Source organism: Macaca nemestrina, chromosome 7, assembly GCF_043159975.1.
Source record: "Macaca nemestrina isolate mMacNem1 chromosome 7, mMacNem.hap1, whole genome shotgun sequence".
Classification (NCBI taxonomy): domain Eukaryota; kingdom Metazoa; phylum Chordata; class Mammalia; order Primates; family Cercopithecidae; genus Macaca; species Macaca nemestrina.
This window is the reverse complement of record NC_092131.1, coordinates 96,980,459-97,006,400: the sequence shown is the minus strand read 5'-3', so window position 1 is coordinate 97,006,400 and position 25,942 is coordinate 96,980,459. Positions and strand designations below refer to the sequence as shown.

The window sequence follows — 25,942 nt, the reverse complement described above, 5'->3', positions numbered from 1 at the left end:
GGTCCTCCTGCTTTGGCCTCCAAAAGTGCTGGGATTACAGGCATGAGCCATGACACCTACGCTAAACTGTCAGTCTTAACTAAGCACTTTCATTATCTAGCATTGAGCCTAAGACAAAGTAGTAACCAGTGAATTATCTGAGTGCTTTTCTACAAAAATAATTGGTGAAATAGAGCCTAACAAACTTTGTCTTCCAAGTGATTTTCTTCACGATTATATCTCTGTCCTTTCACTTGGATGTAACCACTTATCCAATTGATAAAAACATAATGGCAACCATTCAAGTTCATCATTGCATTTAATCCTCTCAAGAGCCCTTGAGGCAGATATTACCATTCCCATTTCACAGAAGAAAAATGTTTGGTAATGTTTCCAAGATCACACAGCTAGTACTGTAGAGCCATGATTTAGATCCAAACTGAATATTTTCTACACACCTGTAAATAAATATTTACTGTTAGAAAATTTAATTGCTTCAGAACTGTTGGGTATAACACAAAAGGGAAAAGTACAACAGATTAGTTAAAAGCATTTGACTCCATATTCAACTAAAACATGCAGAAAAAATGTTTTAGTTGGTTGATTAATTCAGTAGTTTTAGTTGATTCAGAAACTGTGATATATTTGATCCCCTTGGCTTTCTGGGCATTGATGTAGAGTATAGAATGGAAATAAAACTTCCCCAGAACTTTTCCACGTTCAAGCTTTCCAAGCCACTCACAAATGTGCACACTGAGGATGCATTAGGGAAATGTATGGGATTGTGCATTCAGGAGACTCTCAAGCTCTGTCCTCTTGTTCTCCATGTTTAAAAATGGAAGGAGTTCACATCGCGAAATATAAAAAATCATTTCATTTGAAAATAGGTTAAAAGTCACAAGAAGTTAAAAAAGAAATAGTGCAAAGAGTTCCCGTGCCCCCTTCAGCCAGTTTCTCCCAATAAATATCTTACATATCCATAGTACATTTTCAAAACCAGGAAATTCATACTGGCACAATACTATTAACTCAGGTATGGACCTGATTCACATTTAATGAGAAGTGAAACAGTAATGATTTTATGTCCTTATTTAAAAAGAAATATTCATTTGACTACTATGGAAACATATCTAATGAGGTACCCTGATATTTGTACTTAAGACTGCATTTAAATAAGGCAAAATGGGAACTTGAATTTAGACATGTGTGCGCGCATAGGTGCATGTGTATTTCAGAGTTCATACTGGCAGCTGCTGGATAATAAAACCATGCCTTATTCACCGTTGGGCAGTGATTGATAAAAATGTGTCTTATTCACTTACTCAGTTTAGAAGAAACTGAGTTTAGCAGCACAGTGCCTCAGATGTAGTAAAAGTTTCATAATGTTGGTTGAAATAATTTATTATTATTATTATACTTTAAGTCCTGAGATATATGTGCAGAATGTGCAGGTTTGTTACATAGGTATACATGTGCCGTGGTGGTTTGCTGCACCCATCAACCTGTTATCTACAATAGGTATTTCTCCTAATGCTATCCCTCCCCTAAACCCCCACCCCCAGACAGGCGCCAGTGTATGATGTCCCCCTCCCTGTGTCCGTGTGTTCTCATTGTTCAACTCTCACTTATGAGTGAGAACATGTGGTGTTTAGGTTTCAGTTCCTGTATTAGTTTGCTGAGAATGATAGTTTCCAGCTTCATTCATGTCACTGCAAAGAACATGAACTCATCCTTTTTTTGTGACTGCATAGTATTGCATGGCATATATGTTCCACATTTTCTTTATCCAGTCTATCATTGAGGGTCTTTTGGGTTGGTTCCAAGTCTCTGCTATTGTGAACAGTGCTGCAATAAACATACGTGTGCATGCAGAAAAAATGTTTTAGTTGGTTGATTAATTCAGTAGGTTTAGTTGATTCAAAAACTGTGATATATTTGATCACCTTGGCTTTCTGGGCATTGATGTAGAGTATAGAATGGAAATAAACCTTCCCCAGAACTTTTCCACGTTCAAGCTTTCCAAGCCACTCACAAATGTGCACACTGAGGATGCATTAGAGAAATGTATGGGATTGTGCATTCAGGAGACTCTCAAGCTCTGTCCTCTTGCATTTGTATTATCCAAAGCCATAGTTTGGATTCTGATTTAAGGGTCTTCCTCCTGGGCCACTATATTCTACACGCTGCCTCACTGTGACATTACTCAACTACAATGTTGGATAACAATAAGTGGGATTTGGTTAGACCTTTCTTTAAATGCTTGAATTTTGACTTCAGTTTCAATTCAACAAATGTTTGAGTATTTATATCATATAAAACTTTATACTATGTTTTATAAGAAATATAGAGATGAATTATATATGATTCTGGATTTCAAAGAGCAAAATAATTCTGGTGAATTCAATAGATATGAACAAAATTAACCATTATGCCAGGCAAAATATATGCCAGGTATCTTATAGAAAGAATGGTTTGCTCCAACCAGGTGGACCAGTAAAGGAGAAAAATGAACATTCCTAGAGACACTTTAAGGTATTCAGAAGAAAAACAGAAGCAGTTTTTAAGAATGGCAAATTTATATGCCTGGAATTTAAGAATTATGGTAGGAACAGAGTGAGAAAGAATTGCATATTGCATATGTGAAGGTCAGACATATTTTGATTTAATGGGCCGGGAATTGCAAACTGTTAGTTTTAGACTGCCTGTAGAGAGTGGGAAAAAATAAAAGACCTTGAGCACAAGAACACTGAGATGAGACCTCTGCTTTGAGTGATTCCTTTGACCCTGGTGTGAATGGACAGACACTGGAGCAAAGTATGATGAGCATTGTACAAATTCGAAGTGTGTTCAAATAATCTGGGTCTTGGCTGCAAATAATTGTGGAGCCACATTTGGCCAACTCTGAGGTGTATGTGGGTGTGTTTGGGGGAAGGAGAAAGAGTAAACAAATTATCGTAAAGTGATTGAATTTGTTCTCCGTGTTTAAAAATGGAAGGAGTTCACATCGCGAAATGTAAAAAATCATTTCATTTGAAAATAGGTTAAAACTCACAAGAAGTTAAAAAAGAAATAGTGCAAAGAGTTCCCGTGCCCCCTTCAGCCAGTTTCTCCCAATAAATATCTTACATATCCATAGTACATTTTCAAAACCAGGAAATTCATACTGGCGCAATACTATTAACTCAGGTATGGACCTGATTCACATTTAATCAGCTTTTACATGCATTTCAGTGGTGGCGGTATGTACATTCAGATAAACATCACCACAGTTGAGATACAGAATTGTTCTGTCATCACAAAGAACTTCACTTGTGTTGCTCCTTAATATTCACACATCCTTAACCCTAACCCTGGCAACCACTTAACTATTTTTCTTCACTGTAATTCTATCGAGAATGTCATACAAAAAAGAATCATGCCGTATGTAACCCTTGAGATGGGCTTTTTGCATGTAGCATAATGGCCTTCAGATCCGTCCAGTTGTGTGCATTAATAGTTCATTCCTATTGTGAACTCTTGAAAAACGATAAGCCTGGGTAATGTCAGATCTAGTTTTGCCTGAAACAGTCAGCTGAAACTGAGTAAGAAACAGTAAGAAATAGACCCCTTGGAGAAGGGATGCAATCTGAGCTTACCATGGTCCCCACCACACCCTATAGTCTTCCACCTGGGCTACGTTTCAACTACTTGACCCTTGAAGCATTTTAATTTGCAGTTCTTGGCAGTGGCTAACATTTCTGAAATGGATATAAGATGATCAGTGTTTCATAGGTTACTGTATGTGATGGAGAAAAGAAATGGTATCCCTTTCTCAGGTAAGTTCAGAATACAAAGTCTCAAAGAGTAGGATGTGACATTATTATTTTAAAAAAATGTAGCTGCCTGTACTCCCAGCTACTTGGGAGGCTGAGGCAGGAGAATGGCCTGAATCTGGGAGGCAGAGGTTGCAGTGAGCCAAGATTGCACCACTGCACTCAAGCCCAGTGACAGAATGAGACTACATCTCTCTCTCTCTCTCTCTCTCTCTCTCTCTCTCTCTCTCTCTCTCTCTCTCTCTCTCTCTCCCTCTCTCTCTCTCTCTCACACACACACACACACACACACACACAAATGTAGCATGCCCTATTATGTTTATGCAATGTCTATAAATTTATTAGGCATGGATTACTTTTCAAGTGCTTTTGACTACAAAGGATTTTTGTACAGGTATGGGGTGGAGGTGTCAGCAGCTGAAGGGTGGGGCTGTCAGGAAGACAGAAGACTGTTGCCCTTTTCCATGTCCATCAGTGAAGAGGAACAAAATACAGTGAGAACTGAAGGTCAGGACCTCAGCATCTCTCCACAATTTTGTTACCATCATAACCTGGGATGTGTGTGTGTTGTTTGGTTAGTAGCTGTTTTCCTTTTCTAGTTTCTTCCTCACCCTGGCCTTTATCACTTTCAAAATCAGCACGTTGTCCTTCATGGCAATTGTTAACCAAACGGTAGCTGCTTGGGAACCCTGAAATCATGGGTTTTGAAAGCATTCCTAGGCCAGTGCAGAATCACACTCAGTGTTTCCAGTGGTACGTGATCTACTGTAAGGGAAAACAAATATAAAATATGTCACATGTACAAAGGAGTTTGTAAAACGATGTATGCACACATATATGCAGTTTAAAGAAAGTTGATAAGGTAAAACATCTGTGTACCTACTGCCCCACTTACAAACTGAACATTTTTTGAAGTTCTTTCTCTACTTCTTTGTAATTGACTCCTTCTTCCTGCTTTGTCCCCAGGAGTAATGGTAATACTGAATGTTGCATGTCACTCACTGTCAATTGTGGTTTTGCCATCTTTGTATCTATCTTTCAACAATGTATTCAATTTTGTCTGATTTTTGAAGGTTTTAGAAATCATAAAAAAGTCTTATTCTGTGACTTGCATTTATTTACTTAGTATCATTTTTGATGTTCATCTATGTAGTTCATTTACATTCTGTATAGTATATAGCTCTATGAGTAAATTATCCATTCTATTTTAGATAGACCTTTGAATTGATTACATATTTGGATATTTTCATTTTGTTTTTTGAGTTTTTTTGCCATTATCAAAAGTTCTCTTGTAAACATCATTATACATATCATCTGGTGGACACATGTAAGAATTTAGAGCAATAGTTCCCAGTGGGGTGCCTGGACAGCAGCATCTAAAAACTTTTCAGGAATGCAGTTTCTCGAGCCCCACTCCAAATCTGCGGAATCAGGAACTCTGGGGATGGGACTTAGCAATCTTGTTTAATAAGGCCTCCAGGTGCTTCTCATACAGGCTCAAGTTTGAGATCTGTTGCTCTAGGATATATACCTAGGAGTAGGACTCTCCTAGGTTTTGGGATATACACTTTCTGCTTAATTAGTTAAGCTAACCACTTCCCAAGTGATTATTGAACTATCAGCATCAAATGAAAGTTATGATTTTGCATCTTAGAAAACTCTTGGCATTATCTGACTTCTTAATTTTGTCAGTCTGGTGTGTTCTGAAGGGGTACTTTGGTGAGGTCTTAATTTGCATTTTTTATTATAATACTAACACATTTCATATGTTTGGGGGTACTTGGATCCCTCCTTCTTTGCTCTGTCTTTGCCTAATTTGTCTAATTTTCTTCTCCCCCTACATTTTTTGTTTTTTTGTAGAAGTATTTAATCTAGATACACATTCTTTGTACTTAAAATATCTTCTGGAAGTTTCTATTTTTTCATTCTTTTTGTTTTATCTTTTGATGAACATAATCTTTAATATCAAACTTACTCATTTTTTTTCCTGTGGTTGGTGCATTTCATGACATGTTTGAAGAATCCTTTCTTATGCCCAAAGTCATAAAAATATTCTTTAAATTTTTTTTAAATTCTACATTACATCTTTAAATCTACTCATGTTTTAATTTCATTTTTGTGTTCTGGGTAGTATCCAAATGACTGGGTATCATTTATTGAATATTCTGCCTTTTCTCAATGATCTGCAATTTCCACGAAGTCATAAATCAAGTTTACATACATAGATTGGCTTCTTCATTGGTCTCTTGTCTATTCCTGTACCCGTATCACACAAATACTTAGGTTTAGCACAGTTCTTCCCAATTTCCTTTTCTTCTTCAATAATGTCTTGGTAAGAAAGCTTGGCTCTTTGCTCTTCCATCCAAGAAGTAGAATTCACTTTTTGTGTTCCACAAAAGCAGGACAAGACCAATATTGAAAGTAAGTCAGATGCAAACTTACTAACTTTCAAAATGAATACATTATAAAAAGAACAGCAGAATGAAACCAAGTTGATTAGGAGGAGTAAAAAAAGAACAAAAATCATGTGTAAAATCAACAGAAAAAACAAAATTAAACGTTATCTTTTTGAAACACTTAGAGAACTGATTATTCTTTTCTCAGAGTTTTCAATGTACAAAGAGAAAAGACACAAACAGGCATTGGAAGGGGAGATTATTCAGATGAAGCAGAGATTAAACATAACAGGATATTATGACCAATTTTAAACTTAAAATGTTGAAACTACATGAAATAAATAAAGCTTATACAACTTATCAAAGTTGCAAAAGAGACTTAAATAGTACTAAACCCATTAAATAATTGAATCCATAATTTGATGTCATCCCAGAAAGCTAAACCTAAGGCTCAGGCAACTTTAGAGGCAAGTTTTACCAAACATTAATGGATTAGGTAAATCTTATACAAACTTTTCATTTTTTTTTCTTCTGGCTATTACTATTTTTTGGACATGTCAATTGTCAATTTCATTATTGCTCCATGGAAGGCAATGTGTCTTTTTTACTCCTGTGCCTGCCTTTCAAACTTGCTCTTGATGATTGATTATTTTCAGTTTTACTCTGATATGCCAGAGAGAGAGAGAGAGAGAGAGAGAGAGAGAGAGAGAGAGAGAGAGAGGAGAGAGAGAATATGTGTGTGTTTCTTTAGTCATCCTATTTGGCATTCCTTAACTTTATGACTTCATGTCTTTTATAAATTTTGGAAGATTCTCATCCAGTATCACTTATAGCTTTTTCCTAGTCTCTCTTTCTCTTTCTGGATGTCAAATTTTTACATATAAAGTAAACCTTTCTTAGTCTGCCATACTTCTTCTTATTCTATTTCTAGTTTTACCATATCTATCTCTACTTGAAGTGTAGATATTTTCTACTAATACTCCAAATTATTAATTTAATTCCCTACTCCAAATCACAAATTCTCTCTTTTGCTTTATCTGTTCCTCTATTAAATTCATTTATTGAGCTCTTCATTTTGTTTATGAAGTTCTAGGTGCTCATTTGACTCTTACAGATCTCAATTCTCTGCTGGTATTGTTTTCACCAGTTTCCATGAACATATGGATTATAATTATTTTAAAATCCATATCCTATAACTCTAATATCTAAATCACCCATTTATTCTGGTTATCATTTTTCTTTTGATTTTTGGTCATTGTTTTTTCCTTCTGTCTATACCTGATTATTTTTATTAGAACATTTTAAAGGGGGGCGTGGACTATGTTATCTTCTACCAGAGAATATATAGAGTAGGCATTTAGAATATAGCAAGTCACTCTGATCCCATCATAGATGGAGATGATCCAAGGTAGGATTCCAGGCATCTTAAGGATTTGTCTATTTCTAGTTTTACCCCATGCCTAGTATGTAGTCATTTAGGATTCTCAACAAAACTATACAGTATTTACTAGGGCCCTTCTTTTTAAATAGTCCCTCACCTCTAATTTTGTCTCTCAACCCTTTGACATTGCCAGAAGATTTTAGCAGCTACTTTCTGCTTGGTCTCAACCTTCATCCTAAGCATGCATGGCTTAAGAATTAGTAACTGTTTTGAGGAGAAATGAATGTAGACTGTCTAGCTTGACTCTCTGCTTTTCTTTTTTTATCCTCTTTATTTTTGTTTTTTAAGTCCTAGCTGCTGCAGTTACCATGCATGCACTCCATTTTTGCCTCCCCAGATTTTTATGATTGAAGCAAACTCTAGGTTAGTACTTTGTACTCTGTTGATTGCTGTGTCCTGCACAGGGAATTGACAAAAACAAGTGTATTCGTCCATTCTCTCGCTGACATGAAGACATACCTGAGACTGGGTGATTTATGAAGACAAGAGGTTTAATGAACTCACGCCTCTGCAGACTTAACAGGAAGCATGACTGGGAGGCCCCAGGAAACTTACAATCATGCTGGAAGGCAAAGGGGAAGCAACATGTCTTACCATGGTGGGGCTGGAGAGACACAGCAAGGAAGAGAAAAGTGCCACACAATTTCTAACAACCAGATCTCATGAGAACTCACTGTCATGAGAACAGCAACTGGGAGGTTCACCCACATGATTTAATCAACTCCTACCAGGCCCCTCCCCTGACACGTGGGGATCACAATTGGACATGAGATTTGGGTGGGGACACAGAGCCAAACCATATCAACAAGGAAACAAACAAATAGGAATGAAACCAACCCCGAAAGAGATGAAGCAATAGCAAACTAAGGGAGTGTATTTGTTTTTGATCCTGTCTCCTCAGGTCCTAGAAGCCTTGATTATTCTCAGATATCTTCAAATTGTTGGTTTGTGTATATTAAGCAGTTTTCACAGCTTTTTTTTTTAAAAGGAATATTGAGAAAAATTTTCTCCATACTGAAAAGCTGAAGTTTATCTTGTACTTAACATGCCAGCTTAACAACAACAGTATCGGAATTATTTAAATCAAACCATACCTCTCCCAATTTGTAGGCTTTTGCTTTACCCTATTTAAATTCTGGACAGTCTCATTACAAATTATACTTCACTTTTGTAAGTCAGTGTTTATTTACACTGGTATACACATTTACCATTGTTTTTCAGCACCATACATTTTTGCATTTTGCCTTTATATTTGGGGCAGTTGTCCTTCTGTTTCAAGTATATCTTTGATATTTAAGTTCATGTGGGTCTTTTGGTGAGAAGCACTCCTAGCTCATGTTTTTCTGAAAATGTCTCTGCTTTACTCTCCTTTACAGATAATTTGTGACATACAGGATTCTAAATTGAAAGACTGAAAGAATATATATGTTAAATTATTCTGCTGTCGTCTTGCTTTCCCTGTTGCCTTGAGGAATAAAGTCACTCAAATTACTTTTCCTTTGTAGTTGAACTATTTTTTCTCTAGCTGCTTTTAAGTGTTCCTCGTTTCCCAGTTGTTTTTTCAGTTCTACTATGATAGTTTTAGATATAGATCATTCTTAATTTATCCTGACAAGGAATTTTTAGGGGAAGGGGGTTTCCTATATTAATCTTTCAGCATTTCTGGAAAATCCTCAGGCATTTTTTCTTTATATATTGCTTCTTCTCCATTCTCTGTTTAACCCCTCTCTCTACCCCAGACACCTATCAGACCTTCTCATTTCTACCTTCCGTGTGTCTTAACCTCACCTGTATATCTATAACCTTGCTTCTATGGTCTGTGTCCTCAATTTCTTTGGAATTATCTCTCAGTTCACTAATTTTCTGTTCTGCTCCTTTTAATCTGTTAGTGTACCCACTGTGTTTACATTTTATTTTCTCTCCTTTATACCATTCCTCACCAATATCTCAGATCACATAGTCTATCTTTAAAATAATTTCCTTGCCTTCTCTACTTTCATTAGACTTGATTACCAGAACCTCAAGTAAGCTTGGTTCCCCCCCTCCCCCGCCCAAAAAAACCACGTATTTCGTACATCCTGACAATTCCATTACACTTCTATAATCTACTCTCCTTTTTACTCTTCTAGACTATTCACTCTTTAGACTATTTCATAATTTCTCTTCTGCCTTGAACTTTTAATAGTTCTTTTGCTTATCCTCACTCTCACAGAATGACCATGATTGACATAAGTGCCCCTCTACTGCTACCCTCTACCAACATCTAAGTGCCCCTCTACTGCTGTCCCCCTACCAACATCTATGCCTGTGTCATCTGCTTTTCCTTCTGTAGCTATGGATGACCTGAATTGTTGCCAAGACCAACCCTCCATTTTACAGTGGATTCCACCCTTAACACTGATTCAAAAGTAGTGCTCCAACTGTTATTTCCCATCTCCTGCCTCATAATTTTATTTCTCTCTCTCTCCTCATTTATTGCTACAGTCCCTTCTAGCTATCACCCTATTTCTCTGCTCTTCATTGTAATAAACCCTTTCAAAGAGTTATGTCTCCTGTCTACAATTTTCCCCATTCTCTTAAACTCACTCTTGTCTAATATTTGCCTCATCATTTTACTAAACTGCTCATTTCAAGTCACCAATGACCATATCTCAGTATCTTACTTGTAAGTATATTGTGTCCGTCCTCTTTAAAATACTTTATCTATTTTCAAGAATACAGCCATCTCCTAATGTATCTCTTTGTCTCTTTTTCTGGCATTTCCTCAGGCTCTTTTTCTGACCCCCTGTCTTTTCAAACTCTAAATTTGGACTTTTGTCGAAATCAATTCTGGGCCATTTCTTTCTAGTTGCTTTCTTGCTAAGATTATCCAGTCTGATATCTTTAAATGCCATCTGGAGTCTGATAATCCACAAATTTATGTGTCTAACCATAACCTCTACCCTGAATTCCAAACCATGTATCTAAGGTTTACTCTGTGTCTCCACATGGACATCCAATGGGCAACTCTTACTCCCCTCCCCAAACCTGCTCTTCCTACAGACTTTGTCTCATTGCATGGACAAATCCATTCATCCAAGTTTTTCAAGCTCTTAATCTTGGAATCATTCTCAATCATTCCCTTTTTATCTTCTCATCTAAACTGTTTGCAACTCCTCTGTCCCTAGTTTCTAACTAGTCAAAACATGGTCACTTCCCACTAATTCCACTGCCATCACCTTAATTATAGGACACAATTAACTCTAACCTGGTCTTTTCAATCGTGAAATACGTGTTGTCTCTTCATGATTTGTTCTCATTATGCAACCACAGTGATTCTTCTTAAATATGAGTCAAATTATGTTATTCTGCTTCCTGCCCTCTTGCCAGCCTAACAAATCCCTTAGAATAAAAGGCAAGGACCTTACAGCCATCAACCAGGCCCCTTGTGGCCAACTCCTGTTCCTTCCACACTTCTCTTTCCAATCTTCTTGCTCACTTTGTTTCAGACACAAGGAGTCCATGCTGCCTTTTTTAAAAAACACAAACACACACACACACACACACACACACACACACACACACACTGGAGGATTATGCTCATGCCTGTAATCCTAACACTTTGGGAGGTCGAGGTGGGAGGATAAGTTGAGGTCAGGAGTTCGAAATCAGCCTGGCCAACATAGTGAAAACCAGTCTCTACTAAAAATATGAAAAAAAAAAATTGGCCAAGCATGGTGGTGGGCACCTTTAATTGCAGCTACTTTGGAGGCTGAGGCAGGAGAATCACTGGAACCTGGGAGGTGGAGATTGCAGTGAGTGAGCTGAGGTCATGCTTCTGCACTCCAGCCTGGGTGACAGAGCGAGACTCCATCTCAAAACTAAAAAATAAAATAAACAAAACACTGGAAGAAGGCATACTCCCAATTTTGGGCCTTTGCGTTTGCTATTTCTTCTGCCTGGAAACATTATTCACCTAGATACCCACACCTCCTCCAAGGTCTTTGCTCACTTATTGCCCTCTCAGTGATGTCTTCCCTAATTACCTTACCTGTAATTGCAAACCCAACCCCACTGCCTGATATTCCTTCCCTTCCTTTTCTTTGTTTTGTTTTCTCATGGTGGATCTTTTACCGCCTGATATATATACATAGTTTATTTTTCTATCTCATCTTCAACCCTCATATACAATGTAAGCTACATAAAGGCTGCTTTTAGTTTGTTTTTGTTTATTCTTGTGTCTAAGTCAATGTAGGTGTTTAACAAATCAGTACTGAAGAAAAAATGAGTAATAAATTTATCCAGGAAATAAAGTAGTGACAGGAAGATGAGTTTAGTTTGTATGGTCCAGGGATAGAACATTATAAGTGAAGAAATAGTCAAGCAGTTGAGAAAATAGCTTTCTAAATTAGAGAAAGGTGTATGTTCAAAAGCAAAGTCCTGAACATCGTTTTATATCTTAGGGTTTGCAAATGGTGCAGTGTGATTAGGAACCTAGAATGTATGGTGCAGTTGGATTATTATGTACAACCAAGTCTGAGCCAGTTAATGAAAGGTCTTAACTGTTAAATTATGAGGTCTGGATGTCTTAATGTTGGCTAGGGAAAAATGGAATATTTTAATCAGTTCGATGCACATGATAACACCTAGTCGTGTTTTGTTGTTGTTTTGCTTTGGTATAATGATATGTAAGACATGTTTTTCCTGCTTTAACAAAAAAAAGGCAGTTACAACTTCTTGAGAAGGGGCTTGATCTGTTACCTTAGAAATGAATGTGTACCTGGTCAAATTAAAATTTTTTAAAAATTTAACCCTGGATTTTTTTTGAACAGAATTAACACAGCTTTGTTTCACCTTTACCCAATATGTTTATACTAAAATAATCTTACTTATGTGATTTCCCCCTCTAAATTATGCCCTGTACAATAGGATGATTTTTCATAAATATTGTATGATTATTTAAAGATATACTGTTCCAAATATCTAGATTTTATCTTTATTATGACAAATGATTTGATGTACAAAATATTCTGAAGAGTATCTGTGTCTGTTTGCTGCCCTTTCTTATTTTCTTGTCTGAAGGACCACTCCCGTGGTTTTTAAAAGAAATTTAGAACCTTCTTCAGTACTTTTCAGATGAACCAGCTTCTAACCCTTTTAAGTATTCATACAGAATCATTAGATTTTGAATTAGCAGTACCTTACACCAGAAGAAATCAACTAGCCCTTCCTTGGACTTCCTGGGATGTTGTTCTTGTTTCAATTTTAACCCAGGAGTTTAGTAAGGTTGGAGAGTTTGGGTCGGTGGGAAGGAAGGTGGATGTTGGGTCCATCTATTCTTTTTCTTATATTTGTTTTGTGGTGTAGGAATGGGTAACATAACAGAAAGTAGATTTTTCATTAGCTGAAACTTAATTTATATGATGGCAAATATAGAGAACATATAGAGTTCTCTTATGATTTTCTACCACAAAAGAACACTTAATTTTATTATTACATACTTAATGTACTTATGTCATCTTAGGTGACTACAAAACAGAAGAGCAATTTAAGATTACCTGGTTACTTTGACCAATTTTGGGTCAAAGTTCTATGCTATATAATGGCCATGTTGGCTAGATTCCCAAATGTCTGTGGCATGCCTAGCTATTTACAAAATAGAAGTATAAAACAACCCATGATTTTGTGTGAACAACCATAATGAAATATATTTATTCAAATGAGGCTCTTGATTTCATTTTTCAGTTTTTTAAAACACTATTTTCATGGACAGTGTGTAAGCCATAAGATGCACACTCTAATCTCTATAATCATATTTTGCTTTGTTTCAACAAAAGCAGTGTTTTTGAGAATTATTCAGAGACTCGGCTTCTTGTAATTTGGCTGTTTCCTAATCTCAAATTCACTCTTGAAGGACAAAAGGACAGAATCTTAAGATAATTTCAAATGAGATCCCAGAGTATTTAGGGGAACAGCCCTGTCATTCATTGAACTTGGTATCTGAAGTTAACTACTTTTTAGTAGAGGCATTCTCTTGAATGTTTAGAAGATAGTTAATAGCTTGGTTGATTACTTAATTGGTTACAGACCACTTCATCACCACTTCATCATGAAACCTGATAGACATAACCTGATTTGTTCTTTTAAAATTTTTGTGACATGAGATAACATCCTTCTCGTTAAAGAAACAATACATAGAGGATTTGTTAGATTTGTTCAAGTGTCTATGGCAATGCTAGCTAAGTTCTTCAGTCACAGCTAGCTTGGAGCTACAGACTCTTGAAGGTATTTTGATCTTTAGGGTTTTCCTCAGAAAAAAAATAATCTTTTCAGAGTCACTTTCTCCTATCTGAGATTTAGCATGTATATATTTTCATAAAAACTATTGCAGATAAATTTTAGGATACAAAGTGAAGAAATATTTGCAGCTGAAAATTTAAGGCAGTATTTTGAAATTACACTTTCTGGTCACCTCTGCACCTGTGTCATGGAACATACTGGGAAGACATGCATGGTAGAGTAAGAAGTTTCCTTGGTGCCAGAGAAACCAAGCTTCAAGCAACGGTCCTAACATACGTGATTTTTCTGTTGTGTTTCTGAGTATTGTTCTACCGTATGGATATATTCACTTTTTGGTTGACATTTGGGCCATTTCCAGTTTGGTTATTTAGAATAATGCTGCTGTGCTATGAACATTTGTGGACAAGACTTTTGTGAGACATATTATACAGAAGTAGAAAAGCTGTATTATGATAAATATATGTTCAATGTTTTGAGAAACTGCCATACAGTTTTTCAAATTGGATGTACCATTTTGTGTTTTTACCAAGGATGTGTGAGAGCTGCAGTTGTTCCACATTTTTGTCAACACTTTATATTTCCAATGCTTTAAATTTTAGCCCTTCTAATACATGTGAAATCAGATTTTGTAGTGGTTTTAATTTGTGATTTCCTAATGCATAATCATGTTGGATATCTTCCTATGTGTTTGTAGGTATTCATATGGCTTTTTGTGTTTGAAGGATTTGGTCAAATATTTTGCCCATTTATATTGAGTCATCTTATTAAATTGTAAGAATTTTTTTGTCTTCTGGAAACAAGTTCCCTTTCAGTATATGTAGTGAAAATATTTTCTTCATTTTGTGATTTGCCCTTTCCTTTCCTTCCAAAGAGCAAAAGGGGAGTATATTTTGATGAAGTCTGTGTGTGTGTGTGTGTGTGTGTGTGTGTGTGTGTGTGTGTGTGGTGGGGGGGTTGCTGTCTGACTCTGTTACCCAGGCTGGAATACGATGGTGCAATCATGGGTCACTGCAGCCTGTAGCCTCTGGGCTTGAGTGATTTCTTTGCCTCAGCCTCCTGAGTAACTGAGACTTACAGGCACATGCCATCATACCCAGCTCATTTTTGTAATGTTGCCCAGGCTGGTCTCAAACTCCTGGCCTCAAACAGACCTCCCAGTTTGGCCTCACAAAGTGCTGAGATTATAGGGGTGAGCCACCACTCCCAGCCTATTTTTTTTTTCTATTTTTATGTTACTCTTCATATTTTTTGTGTCCTAAGAAATCTTTGCCCACTCTAAGATGGCAAGTTTTTCTCCTATCCTTTTTTCTTAGAAGTCTTAAAATTTTAGAATTTACATTTAGATGTATAATCCATTTAGAGTTAAATTTGGTATGTTATGTGGTAAGAGTAGGTGATTTTTTCCCCATACTTATATCCGGTTTTTCTAGTGCCACTGTTTAAAAAAAATCCAATTATTTTCCATTGAATTACATTGGCAACTTTCTTAAAAATCAACCACTTTTATGTGGATCTATTTCTGGACTCTGTCTTCTATTCCATTGATGTGTAAGTCTGTCTTTTCACCAGCACTACTTCTATTTTTGCTACAGCTTCATAATAACTTGTGAAGTCAGCTAGTGTGTTATTTGGTAAAATTGTTTTGACTATTGTATGTCATTTGCATTTTCTTTTTCTTTCTTCCTTTTTTTTTTTTTTTCTTGAGACGGAGTTTCGCTCTTTCACCCAGGCTGGGGTGAAGTGGTGCAATCTCAGCTCACTGCAGCCCCCGCTTCCTGGATTCAAGTGATTCTCCTGCCTCAGCCCCCCGAGTAGCTGGGATTACAGTCATGTGCCACCAAACCTGGCTAATTTTTCTATTTTGAGTAGAGACAGGGTTTCACCATGTTGGCCAAGCTGGTCCTGAACTCTTGACCTCAGGTGATCCACCTGTGTTGGTCTCCCAAAGTGCTAGGGTTACAGACATGAGCCACCATGCCCGGCCTGCATTTTCATTTAGTGTTTAGAATCAGGTTGTCCATTTCTATAAAATAAGGATTGCTTGAATCGGTAGGTCAATTTGTGAATAACTGCCACCTTAACAATACCAAATCTTCCACTCCGTGAACTAGGCATATTTATTTTCTTATTTACGTATTCTGTAATGTTTCTCAACAATATTTCATAGTTTCCAGTGAGGATATCTTGCTCATGTTTTATAAATTTTATTCCAAAATACTGTGTTGCTTTTGTGGTGCTACTATAAATGGAAATTTTAAAATTTCATTTTTTAATGTTTTGCTGCTAGTATTAATATCTAAAAATGATTTTGATATTTTAATAATAATTTTGTATCATGGACTTTGCTGAATTTAATTGTGATTTCTAGGATTTGCTTTGTAGATTCCTTAGGATTTTCTACTTTTAAAAAATTATGTCATCTGCTAAAAAAAGTTGTACCTTTTTTCTTACATTTACGCCTTTTGTTTCATTGTTTGACTTTATTGTAATGGCTAACACATTCCATTAAATACCGAATAGAAGTAGCGAAAGCAGACATGCTTGCCTAATTTCTAATTTAAGGGGTGCATGCAAGTTTCCCCATTGTAAAATAATTTTGTCTGTTCTAGAACTTGATATAAATGGAATCAAACAGTAGGTACTATTTTGTAGAAGGCTTTTACCACTCATGTGTTTTTAAGATTCATGTGGTTGCATGCATGAGTCATTTCTTTTTTAACTTGTATTTGTCTTTTTAATCAACTTCTCAAGGTACAATTTATGTACAGTAAACCCCTGCCAAGTATGATCAAATATGGTAGCTACAAAATTTTTACAGATGTCCTTGAACAAATTGACGAAATTCCTTCCAATTATTATTTGTTAAGAGTAGAAGGGTGTTGAATTTTTGTCAAAAGCTTTTTCTGTATCTGTTGAAATAATCACATACCTGTTCTCCTTTATTCTGTCAATATTGTGAATTACATTGATTTTTGAATATGATATCAATTTTTCATTCTTGGAACATATTCTACTTGGTTATAATTTAGTTTCATATATTTCTTGATTTAATTGACTACTATTTTCTTGAAGATTTTTGCATCTAAATTCATATTTGGTCATTTGTCTGTATTTTTATTTCTTTGTAACAGTTTTGTCAGATTTTGATATTAGGGTAATACTGGCCTCATAAAATAGTTGGTAAGTATTCTTTCCAAAGTGATACTCTTTCTTTTCTCAATGTTGAGTAGAATTCAACAGTGAAACCATTTGCCCCTAAATTTTTCTTAGCGCAGACATTTTCGATAAATAATTCAACTTATATATTGTTCAGTTCTATTAGGTTGTATTTTACCATTTTTTCCTTTGTTTTTGTTTTTGTTTTTTTTTTTTTTTGCCACAGTTATTCATTGTATTTTATCTCTGTCTTTTTTGTTTATAGTGTTTTATTTCATTAATATTTAATGTATTTTTTGTATTGTTGGATTTTAATTATTTTATATTTACCTCTTTCTTACTCTGTTTCTCTTCTTTTGACTTTTAGATTTCCATTTATCTGTTTACTTTTACGATTTATTCCTCCCTGCCTTTTTTATGTAGTTGCTCTGAGTATTAAGGTGTATGTGTGTATATTTTCCCCTTAACTTTTCACAGTCAATTTAAGATTAATATTGTATAACTTCATCTAAAACATAGAAGCATTACATGTCATCTAAGTCTAAATGTCCATCTACCTCTAACCTCGTTTATATTAGTTTCCCTGTGTTTCACACCTAAATACATTATATACCTCACCAGGATAATGTTATAAGCTTTGCTTTAACCATTTATAAACATTCTGAAAAATAAAAGAAATAATATTTTCTATTTACTTATGTATCTACCACTTCTGATACTTATTTCTTCCTGAAGTTTGCATTTCCATCTGGTATCATTTTTTCCTCACCTTGAAGAATTCCTTTAGTATTTAGTGATGTGCAGATATCTACTGATAAAAAATTCTTTTAATTTTCTCATATCTAAATCTTTAAGTTTCATTCTTATAGGATATTTTTACTGGATATAGAATTCCGAGTCTAAAGTGTTTGGTTTTGTTTTCGTTTTGTACTTTAAAAATGCTATTGTATTATCCCCTTGCCTCCGTGGGTTCTGATGACAAATCTATGGTGATTCAAATTGTTGTGTTTATGATAATGTCATTTCTCTCTAGTTTTTATCAACATTTTCTTATTATCTTTATTTTCCAGAAATATGGTGATGCTATTTATCCCCAAAGCTGGATTTCTTTAAATTTACTCCTCTTGAGGTCCTCTGGACTTCTTTAATCTGTACATTTTGTCTTTTCCTAGATTTGAAAAGTATTCAGCCAATTCTTCTTTAAATATTTTTCTACCCATTCTTTTTTTCTGAAATTCCAAATACCCGTGTTAGAATTTTTGAAATTTTGACGGTCTCCAGACCTTCTATTAATTTTTTTCTATTATTTTCTGTCTTTTATATTTGATGATTTCTCTTGATATCTTTATAGTCACTGACTTTTTCATTCTTAATTTTGCTACTAAAAATATCCATTGATTTTTAAAATGTTTAATGTTGTATTTTTTAGTTGAGCAATTATTTTTTAATGTTTCCATTTTATGCTTATATTTACTGTTTTACCCATGGTGAGTTTATTTTCCATTGCCTCACTGAGCATGATTTTTATAGGTGTTTTAAAGTTCATTTCTGATAATTTCAACATAAAGTTCACCTTAGAGTTGGTATCTTTTGATTGTCTCTTGCTGGAAAATAGTTTCCATTTTCTTGACTCTTTGTATGTTGAGTGGTGTTTGAATTGTATCTTAGATATCAGCAGTTCTATGTTGTGGAGACTCTAAATTCTGCTACATTCTTCTAAACAACTTTTTTTTTTTTTTTAAAAGGAAGGCATTTAATTTTATTAGACTCAAAATGCAAACTTTATCACATGTCTTATGGTGATAGCTTTGATCTTAGACTGCTTTGAGTGTGCTCTGCATGTATGCCAGCAACTTTAGCGGCATTCACATACTGAATTTGGGGTTAACCTTTGCTTACACTCTCCTTTCAGTGTACCTCTGCACTCTCCAGTGGTCTTGGTTGTCCTTGAGTGCATTCCTGTTTCCTCCATTCAGAAGTAATGGTCAAATTTTCATTGGAGTTTTATATAACTGGTACTATCAGAGTGACTGCAGCTGCTCTTGGATCAAAGATACAAACATTTTTAATTAATTCCATGCAGATCTGATCCCTTCTTTCAAAGTTACAACTCTCTTTCTTTCTTTGAAGATGCTCAGATAATTACGCTTTTTTCTAAAATAAAATATTTTTCTAGGGTTTATATTTGCTTTTCCTGAAAGATATGTTTGTTAGGAAATCAGTTCTTTACTACAGAAATGGGAATTATGCATTGATTTAAAAAATATATCTAAAGGCACTAAGGTCTCACTCTAAAAGTGTTTTAGGTTATTTGAATGTGATATTTAAATATAACTCAATTTTTGTTGTAAAACATTTCTAGGATTGCTTAAGTATTCCTGATAGAGGCAAATGCTATGGCAAATTAGGTGTTTACCTAAAACAACCATCTCCTTAATACTGGTAGCTGTTCAAGTAATTTTTTCAAAGACATATTTAGTTTTAAAATGAAGAAAGCAAATTTAAAATGATGTGTCCTGATTTTTCTCCATAGCTTTATGTCAGCCTCTTTTTACTTGAAGTTACATTTAGCAATTTAAAATAATAATAAAGTCCATTTACCCAGTAGACAGGCATTTAGAAACAACCACCATTTAGTATATAGTTAAAACCCTCAATTCCCAAAAAAATTTAATAGGGAAAGGGAAATAGGTAACAAATAGGAAAATTTCTAGCTTTACCTAATAAAGAAATTACTGTTGGCTCTACTTTTTGCTATGTTTTATTTTATAAAAAAAGAAACATTTGAAAAGATAGAAAAATATAGGAAAAGATTATATATTTGATATTATAAAATTTTAAATAAAGGAAAGTTGATGGAGCAAGTCACACTGGAGGAAATCAGTGTGGTTTGATTTTTTTCATTGATCCAAAAAGTATTTCAAAAATTTCACACTTACACATCAAAAAAAAAAAAAGTTTAGCACTAGGAGAAAAGTACAGAATGGAAGAAGGTGAAGGAAAATCATCATGATTTACAGTTTATATGATTTTCTACATCAGATCTACAAAAGAATGTATTTGCAGTCTCTTACAGCTAATAAGAGGGCTCCGAAAGAAAGTGAACAATGTATAAAAATTAGTATTTCTGTACCCAGCATTAACCAATTAAATGATAAACTTTAAAATTGTTCCATTGCTGTTTATAATAGTGTTAAACTCCAAGTTACTTAAAAAAAACATGGAAAATTAGTACAGTGAAAATAATAAAATATTTTGAGATACCTGAAAGAAGTTCTGAATGTAGAGAAATAATCACTATGAAATGTCAATATCAAGATACCAATTATCTTTAAATTATAAAGACAATCTCAGTCTTAATTTTTCTGAGTTGTTTAGAAATTTACAAATTAATTCTGAAATACATGTGGAAGAGTAAAGGGTGAAAAAATATCCAAGATCATTTTGAGTGTGTAATAAGAGACTTGGCCACTCAGATATTGTATGGTTACTAAATTATAGTTTAAAAATGTGGTCTTGGTAAAATATAGGAAAATATATCAATGGAGAATTGAGAGGGCTCAGAAACAATAGACACATTCATGTGGGAACTTGGTATATTGACAGAAGTAGCAATGTAGGTTAACGAGAAAAATGGGGATCGTTACAGGAATTTAGCTGTAAAAGATGGCTATAAGGAAAAAGTTGACATTGAATTGCCTGAGGTAAAGAAAAAATTAAAGCAAAACCAAAATTGAGACAGAATAAAGATCATACACGGTTATCTTTTAGAAGAAAACACAAGGAAATAGCTGTATTAACTCAAGGTAGAATATGATTTCTTAAGTAGAACACTGAATATTAAAGGCACAAATCCTCATGTAAAATACTAATATATTTGATTACATAAAACCGCTATTTCAGCCCATGTTTGCATTGATGAGGGAGTAGAGTTGACAACTTGCAAAGCATTCATTTGAATGGGAACTATATTAGTTAAAATAAATGTACTTGATGTATGTATACACCATGAAAAGAACTATAAAATATACTATTGGTTAAAATATTTGCAGAACAATAGGAACATTTTTATTTTGTTTGTTATTCCTAATATATACCTAAGGTGCCCTCAGGTGGGAAAAATTCACATCAAATTTAGGACAAGGTTGCCTTTAGAAGTGAGAAGAATAGGACTGAGGAAGGTTGACAAAAATGAGTGTCTATGCAAAACATCTTTAAGTATTAGAAAATAAAATACAACAACACGGTTTTACCTCAGTGAAGGAGTTTCTCCCAGAAATACAAGATTGCTTCAAATTATGAAATTGCAAATACAACACATCACCATATTGGTGTCTTTAAATGAAAAGGATAGAACCATCCTTATCTCAGAGGATACTGAAAGAACAGTTAGCTACCAACCATTCTTGATTTTAAAAATTATACCCTTGTTAAAATTGCTGGACAAATTTTTGTTTAAAACATGTTTTTATTAGGTTTGGAACAGATATGAAAGAGTATTTATAAAACATTTCAAAGATATAAAGAATAATGATCACCTATGTGTAAATTTTCTGGTATTAAAAATGGTTTGTGTGTGTGTTCTTAATGTGATATGATTTATCACTCTAGAAGTATTTTCATTAAAGCCAAGAATTAAACAATGATATCCTTCTGAACAGTTTAACAATTTTTTGTAGGAGTAACAAAATCAAGCAGAAAAAAACAAAGGTAAAAATAAAAGAAAGAAAACAGAAGAGGATCCTTATTTGTAGATTATGTGACTATATTCTTAGAAACCTCACAGGAATGAAATAAACTATTTGATACAATAAAGAATATTCAGTAAGGCTGCTAATGTTAAAAACATATATATAAATTATTTGCTTTTATATGTAAATAATGACAAGTTTGAAAAACATAATGGAAGAAGTGATTTTATTTACAATGGGCACCAAAAATATTAAAGCAATATATGATAGCCACAAAGAGAAAATTTTTAAATGTTAGAAAAAGTTTTTAGCAATAAAACAGTATTGCTTTTGGAAAGGAAGATTTCATATTTAAGATGCAGTAATTTGCCTTTTCTAAGTTGATATGTTATAGCAGTGACTTTTTCAAGCACTTACAGACAGCTGATAACCACAAATTATCTTATTTCATCTTCTAGACTCCCTGTGAGTTTGAAAAGAAAGCAAAACTCAAATTTTGAAGTAATTTACCCAAGATTTCACTCCTGCCTCATAATTAAAAGGTGTTCTCACCTTATTTATCCTAATTAGTGTGTTTCTTGGAGGTAGAACCATCTCATTTGCATTCATGTCTCTAGTAACCATTGTAGCATAGGCAGTTGGACTCAGTCTGAAATTGTCACTTGCCTTTCTATGTGAGGAGTCACAAATTTCAGAGGTTGACAGAAATTGGGCAGCTAAAAGAATACCTTTTCTGATGTAGACAATGCTAGCCAATCATTTTCTTGTGTCCATAGAGTCTCAAAATTGGTAGATTTTAAGGATTTTAACAAAAGTTTGGAAATCCAAAGTCTTTCTCTGAAATATTTGGATTTTTCAATATTGGCAGCCAATTGAAAAAGTAATGGCTTTCTCCTGTTCAAATAAACCTCACTTTTGGCCAAATTTGGCCTGTGGCCCGCCTCTTTGTGACCTTGGACTTTTTCCATACTACTTTCCATAAATTCTGGCACACTAAAATCCATGGGCTTTTCAGGTATGAAGCTACTGTATCTGTCTATTCCAGAGCGTGACTAACTAGCTCTTTCTATACTACCAGTTCTAAAACTGAGTTGATCATTGTGTGTGTGTGTGTTTGTGTGTGTGTACCTGTTTGAAAATGTTTCTGAAAGTGACTAGAGATAGCCCAATTGAATCTCCTTATGTCAATGTGTAGGAATTTGATTGCTCCCCTAGTGTTTTATCAAGCAGTCATGTGTTCTTATTTGTCTTTCAATCAGGTATTTTTGATCACTGTCTGGAATTTTGAGCTATATATGATCCCTTTGGCATTGTTGCTGATGTTTGTCTACAATTTCATCAGACCTGTGAAAGGCAAGGTCAGCAGCATCCAGGACAGCCAGGTAAGCAAGCATTTGGAGTTCTGACATTTGACTGCCGAGAAATGTGTTAACAACAACAAACTACCACCACCACCAAATCATGGCCCAAGTCCATTTCGTTTGAGATGTGAGGCAGTCCTACAGATGCACTCATTTTGCAGTGGAGGTCTTCTATCATGTGTAATCTGGAGTCTTCTTTCTGTGGCATCTTATGTTCCTGAGTCTTGGCCTGCTTGAGGGGAGCCTCTGGTTCATGGTTATTATTTCCATGCTGGTAGCATATGTCTGTGTGCTCATATGATTCTCTGTAGAGTTCCTGTGAACAATCTCCTCAATCACCAACGAGACCTTTGCTGCCTCTGTGGGCCGTTGCTGGGCATGCAGAGAGCTCTGCAGGGCTAACTCTGGCCTTTCCATGAAGGTATCTTATGCAGTGTTCTCTCTGGCTTGAAGGCTCAGGAGATTCCCAGAGGCTTGTCAACTCCCAGGGCAATCAGAGAGCGGGTAGGCTTAGACCCATCTATTTGCAGGTGCCCACATTTGTCTGGAAATTCCCAAACTTCCTGTCTTGTTGAAGAAAGCAAGACCCTTTCTCAAAGACATCACTCCGCATCTACTCATCCCACTTCCACTCTGACTCTCCTGCCCCTGGCCCCCTCACTGCACCCTATAAGATCTTTTTCTGCTCTAGGTGGCCAGGAACTTGTATTTGTAGGCTTTTTTTTTTCTTTAATGATGTAATCTAGGCATTCCAGATTCAAGAACCGAGTTTTTTAAACAAAAATCTAAAGTCCTTGATTAATTTCCTTTCTAGATAGATCAACTTCACATTTGGTTTCCCAAGAGTCAATCAAATCCTGACTGTTTTTGTTTATTTTTCCTTATGTCCTCATAATGGACTTAAGGGAGGTTTCTGGTTTCACTTAGGAAGGAAGGAAAGTGGGAAAAATGAGTACTGTGGCAAGAGGAAAATTTCAAAATTTACTTTCAGGCAATTTCAAAATTCTATTCTGTTTGATTTTTAATGTTTTAATTTTAATGTTTTAATTATTTAATGCAATAGGCATGAACACATATCAGTGAGAAAATAGAACCAGCTAATAAATGAATGACTTTAATAGATCCATTTAAGGACTAGGTTTCACAGAGTTATGGATAATGGAAATTTTTGCAAAGAAACATCTCTAATATCTGTGTTGTCAACAAATATTTTTACAATGCTTATGCAGGTTTTATGTGCCCACTGTGTATATGTGTTTATAGTATGTGCATATGTGTGCATGTATGTGTGAGCATGTACATATGCTAGCATACATGTGCATATTAATATACCTATGTGCACATAAGTATGTATGTATAAAGCCTTTATCAAACATTGAAAATAATTACCTAATTTAGTTCTATAACACAACTATGAAAGAGGCAAGAACTATTTTCATTTTATGTCTTATGAAACTACAGTGCATATGATAAAGTGATTTGCTTAAAGTCACGAAGCAAAAACTATTGAAACCCTGTCCCAAGCTAAAGACTTCTCCTAAATATGGCATTTTTTCCCTCCCATAGCCTGTTTTCATTACCTTCCTGTTTATCCACTGGCTTTCATGAGACATGTTTGCTGCCAATTGTGAATAGGTTAGTTCCCCAGATGACCCATGAGTACCATACAAACTGCTGACTGCATCTTGTGAGAATTCTAGAAGGTAGGGCTATACTGGCCCTGAAGAAATTTCTTGATGACTGCTCCGTGGTTTTATGGAATGTAGCAGAGTATTTTCTGGATACTTCAGAGTTACTCCTTTTTAAGAGCATGATATTGTCAATTCTCTTTACTATTGGAACAATGACATCTGAACAGCATGCCTGACCTTTGCAAGGTTAAGCAGAAATGCAAGTGTTCAAGCTGAAAATAGAACCTGTTGTCTAATACTGAGCTTTCTTTCCAAACTACTGACCCTATTTTATTATGTACCAACAGATATTAGTTTTTAAACATTGTGGTGCTATGATCAAACTCTGGCCATTAAATAGCCAAGATTTTTACATTAAACAAGCCCATTAGCAGTACAGCTGGTGCTGTGGCACCTGAGCTAAAGCCAGGCACCCTTTAGTCCAGCTCTTAGCCTTGAGTTTCCTTCCCTCACCTGCCCCTTCTAACCCTAAACCCAGAGCAAAATAATAATGCCACAGTGAAACCTGTAACTTATTTTTAAGATTGATTATATTCAGACTAATGCATTCTATACTGTCTAATGTTTCAGTAATGGCCCCAAAGGGAGACAGCAGTCATTATAATAACAATGAGCCTAGCACTAGTGGAGTATGGTATTCTCAGCCTTAACGTAGCAGTTGGTTCATTTGTCAGAATAAGAACAACACTGTTTACAGAAAGTACAACTCAGCAATGCATTTTTAAAGCTGGCTGCCTTCAAAGGGCACTGGCCTAATAGTTTATTTATAGTCAACAGTTTTATGTAGATTATGCTTATTGTTTAGAGTCCTGCCACAGTGTCCCTGAACTTTAAAAGAGTTATTTTTTAAGAGGTTATAATGCATTTCAAAAATATGAATGCTTAAAGTCTGTAGGCAAGCTTTAAAATGTGTCTAATTTGCATTTGTTAATTTCAGTTGATGTTTTTATAAACACGTTGTGGGATTTCCTTTCAGGAGAGCACAGACATAGATGACGAGGAGGATGAAGATGACAAGGTGCGTATGTTCAAGAAAGAACACAAAAATACACTAGTGTTGTCAACAGATAGCATTCCTCCAGGTCGAATCTCTCTCCCCCCACTTTTTTTTTGTATTATAGAGTTACCAGTATAGT

The 25,942-nt window shown here is 35.1% G+C and overlaps 1 protein-coding gene across 3 annotated transcripts in view; it reads left to right on the top strand.

Annotated features, from left to right (window-relative positions):
* The window catches only part of LOC105479363 (multiple C2 and transmembrane domain containing 2), a 262,013-nt gene that overhangs the window by 194,229 nt on the left and 41,842 nt on the right, over nucleotides 1-25,942 (top strand). For all 3 annotated transcript variants that reach the window (XM_011737316.3, XM_071100616.1, XM_011737317.3), the window contains 2 exons: nucleotides 23,014-23,136; nucleotides 25,783-25,824. In XM_011737316.3, the coding sequence (XP_011735618.2) occupies nucleotides 23,014-23,136; nucleotides 25,783-25,824 (165 nt within the window). The remainder of the gene's footprint in view (nucleotides 1-23,013; nucleotides 23,137-25,782; nucleotides 25,825-25,942) is intronic.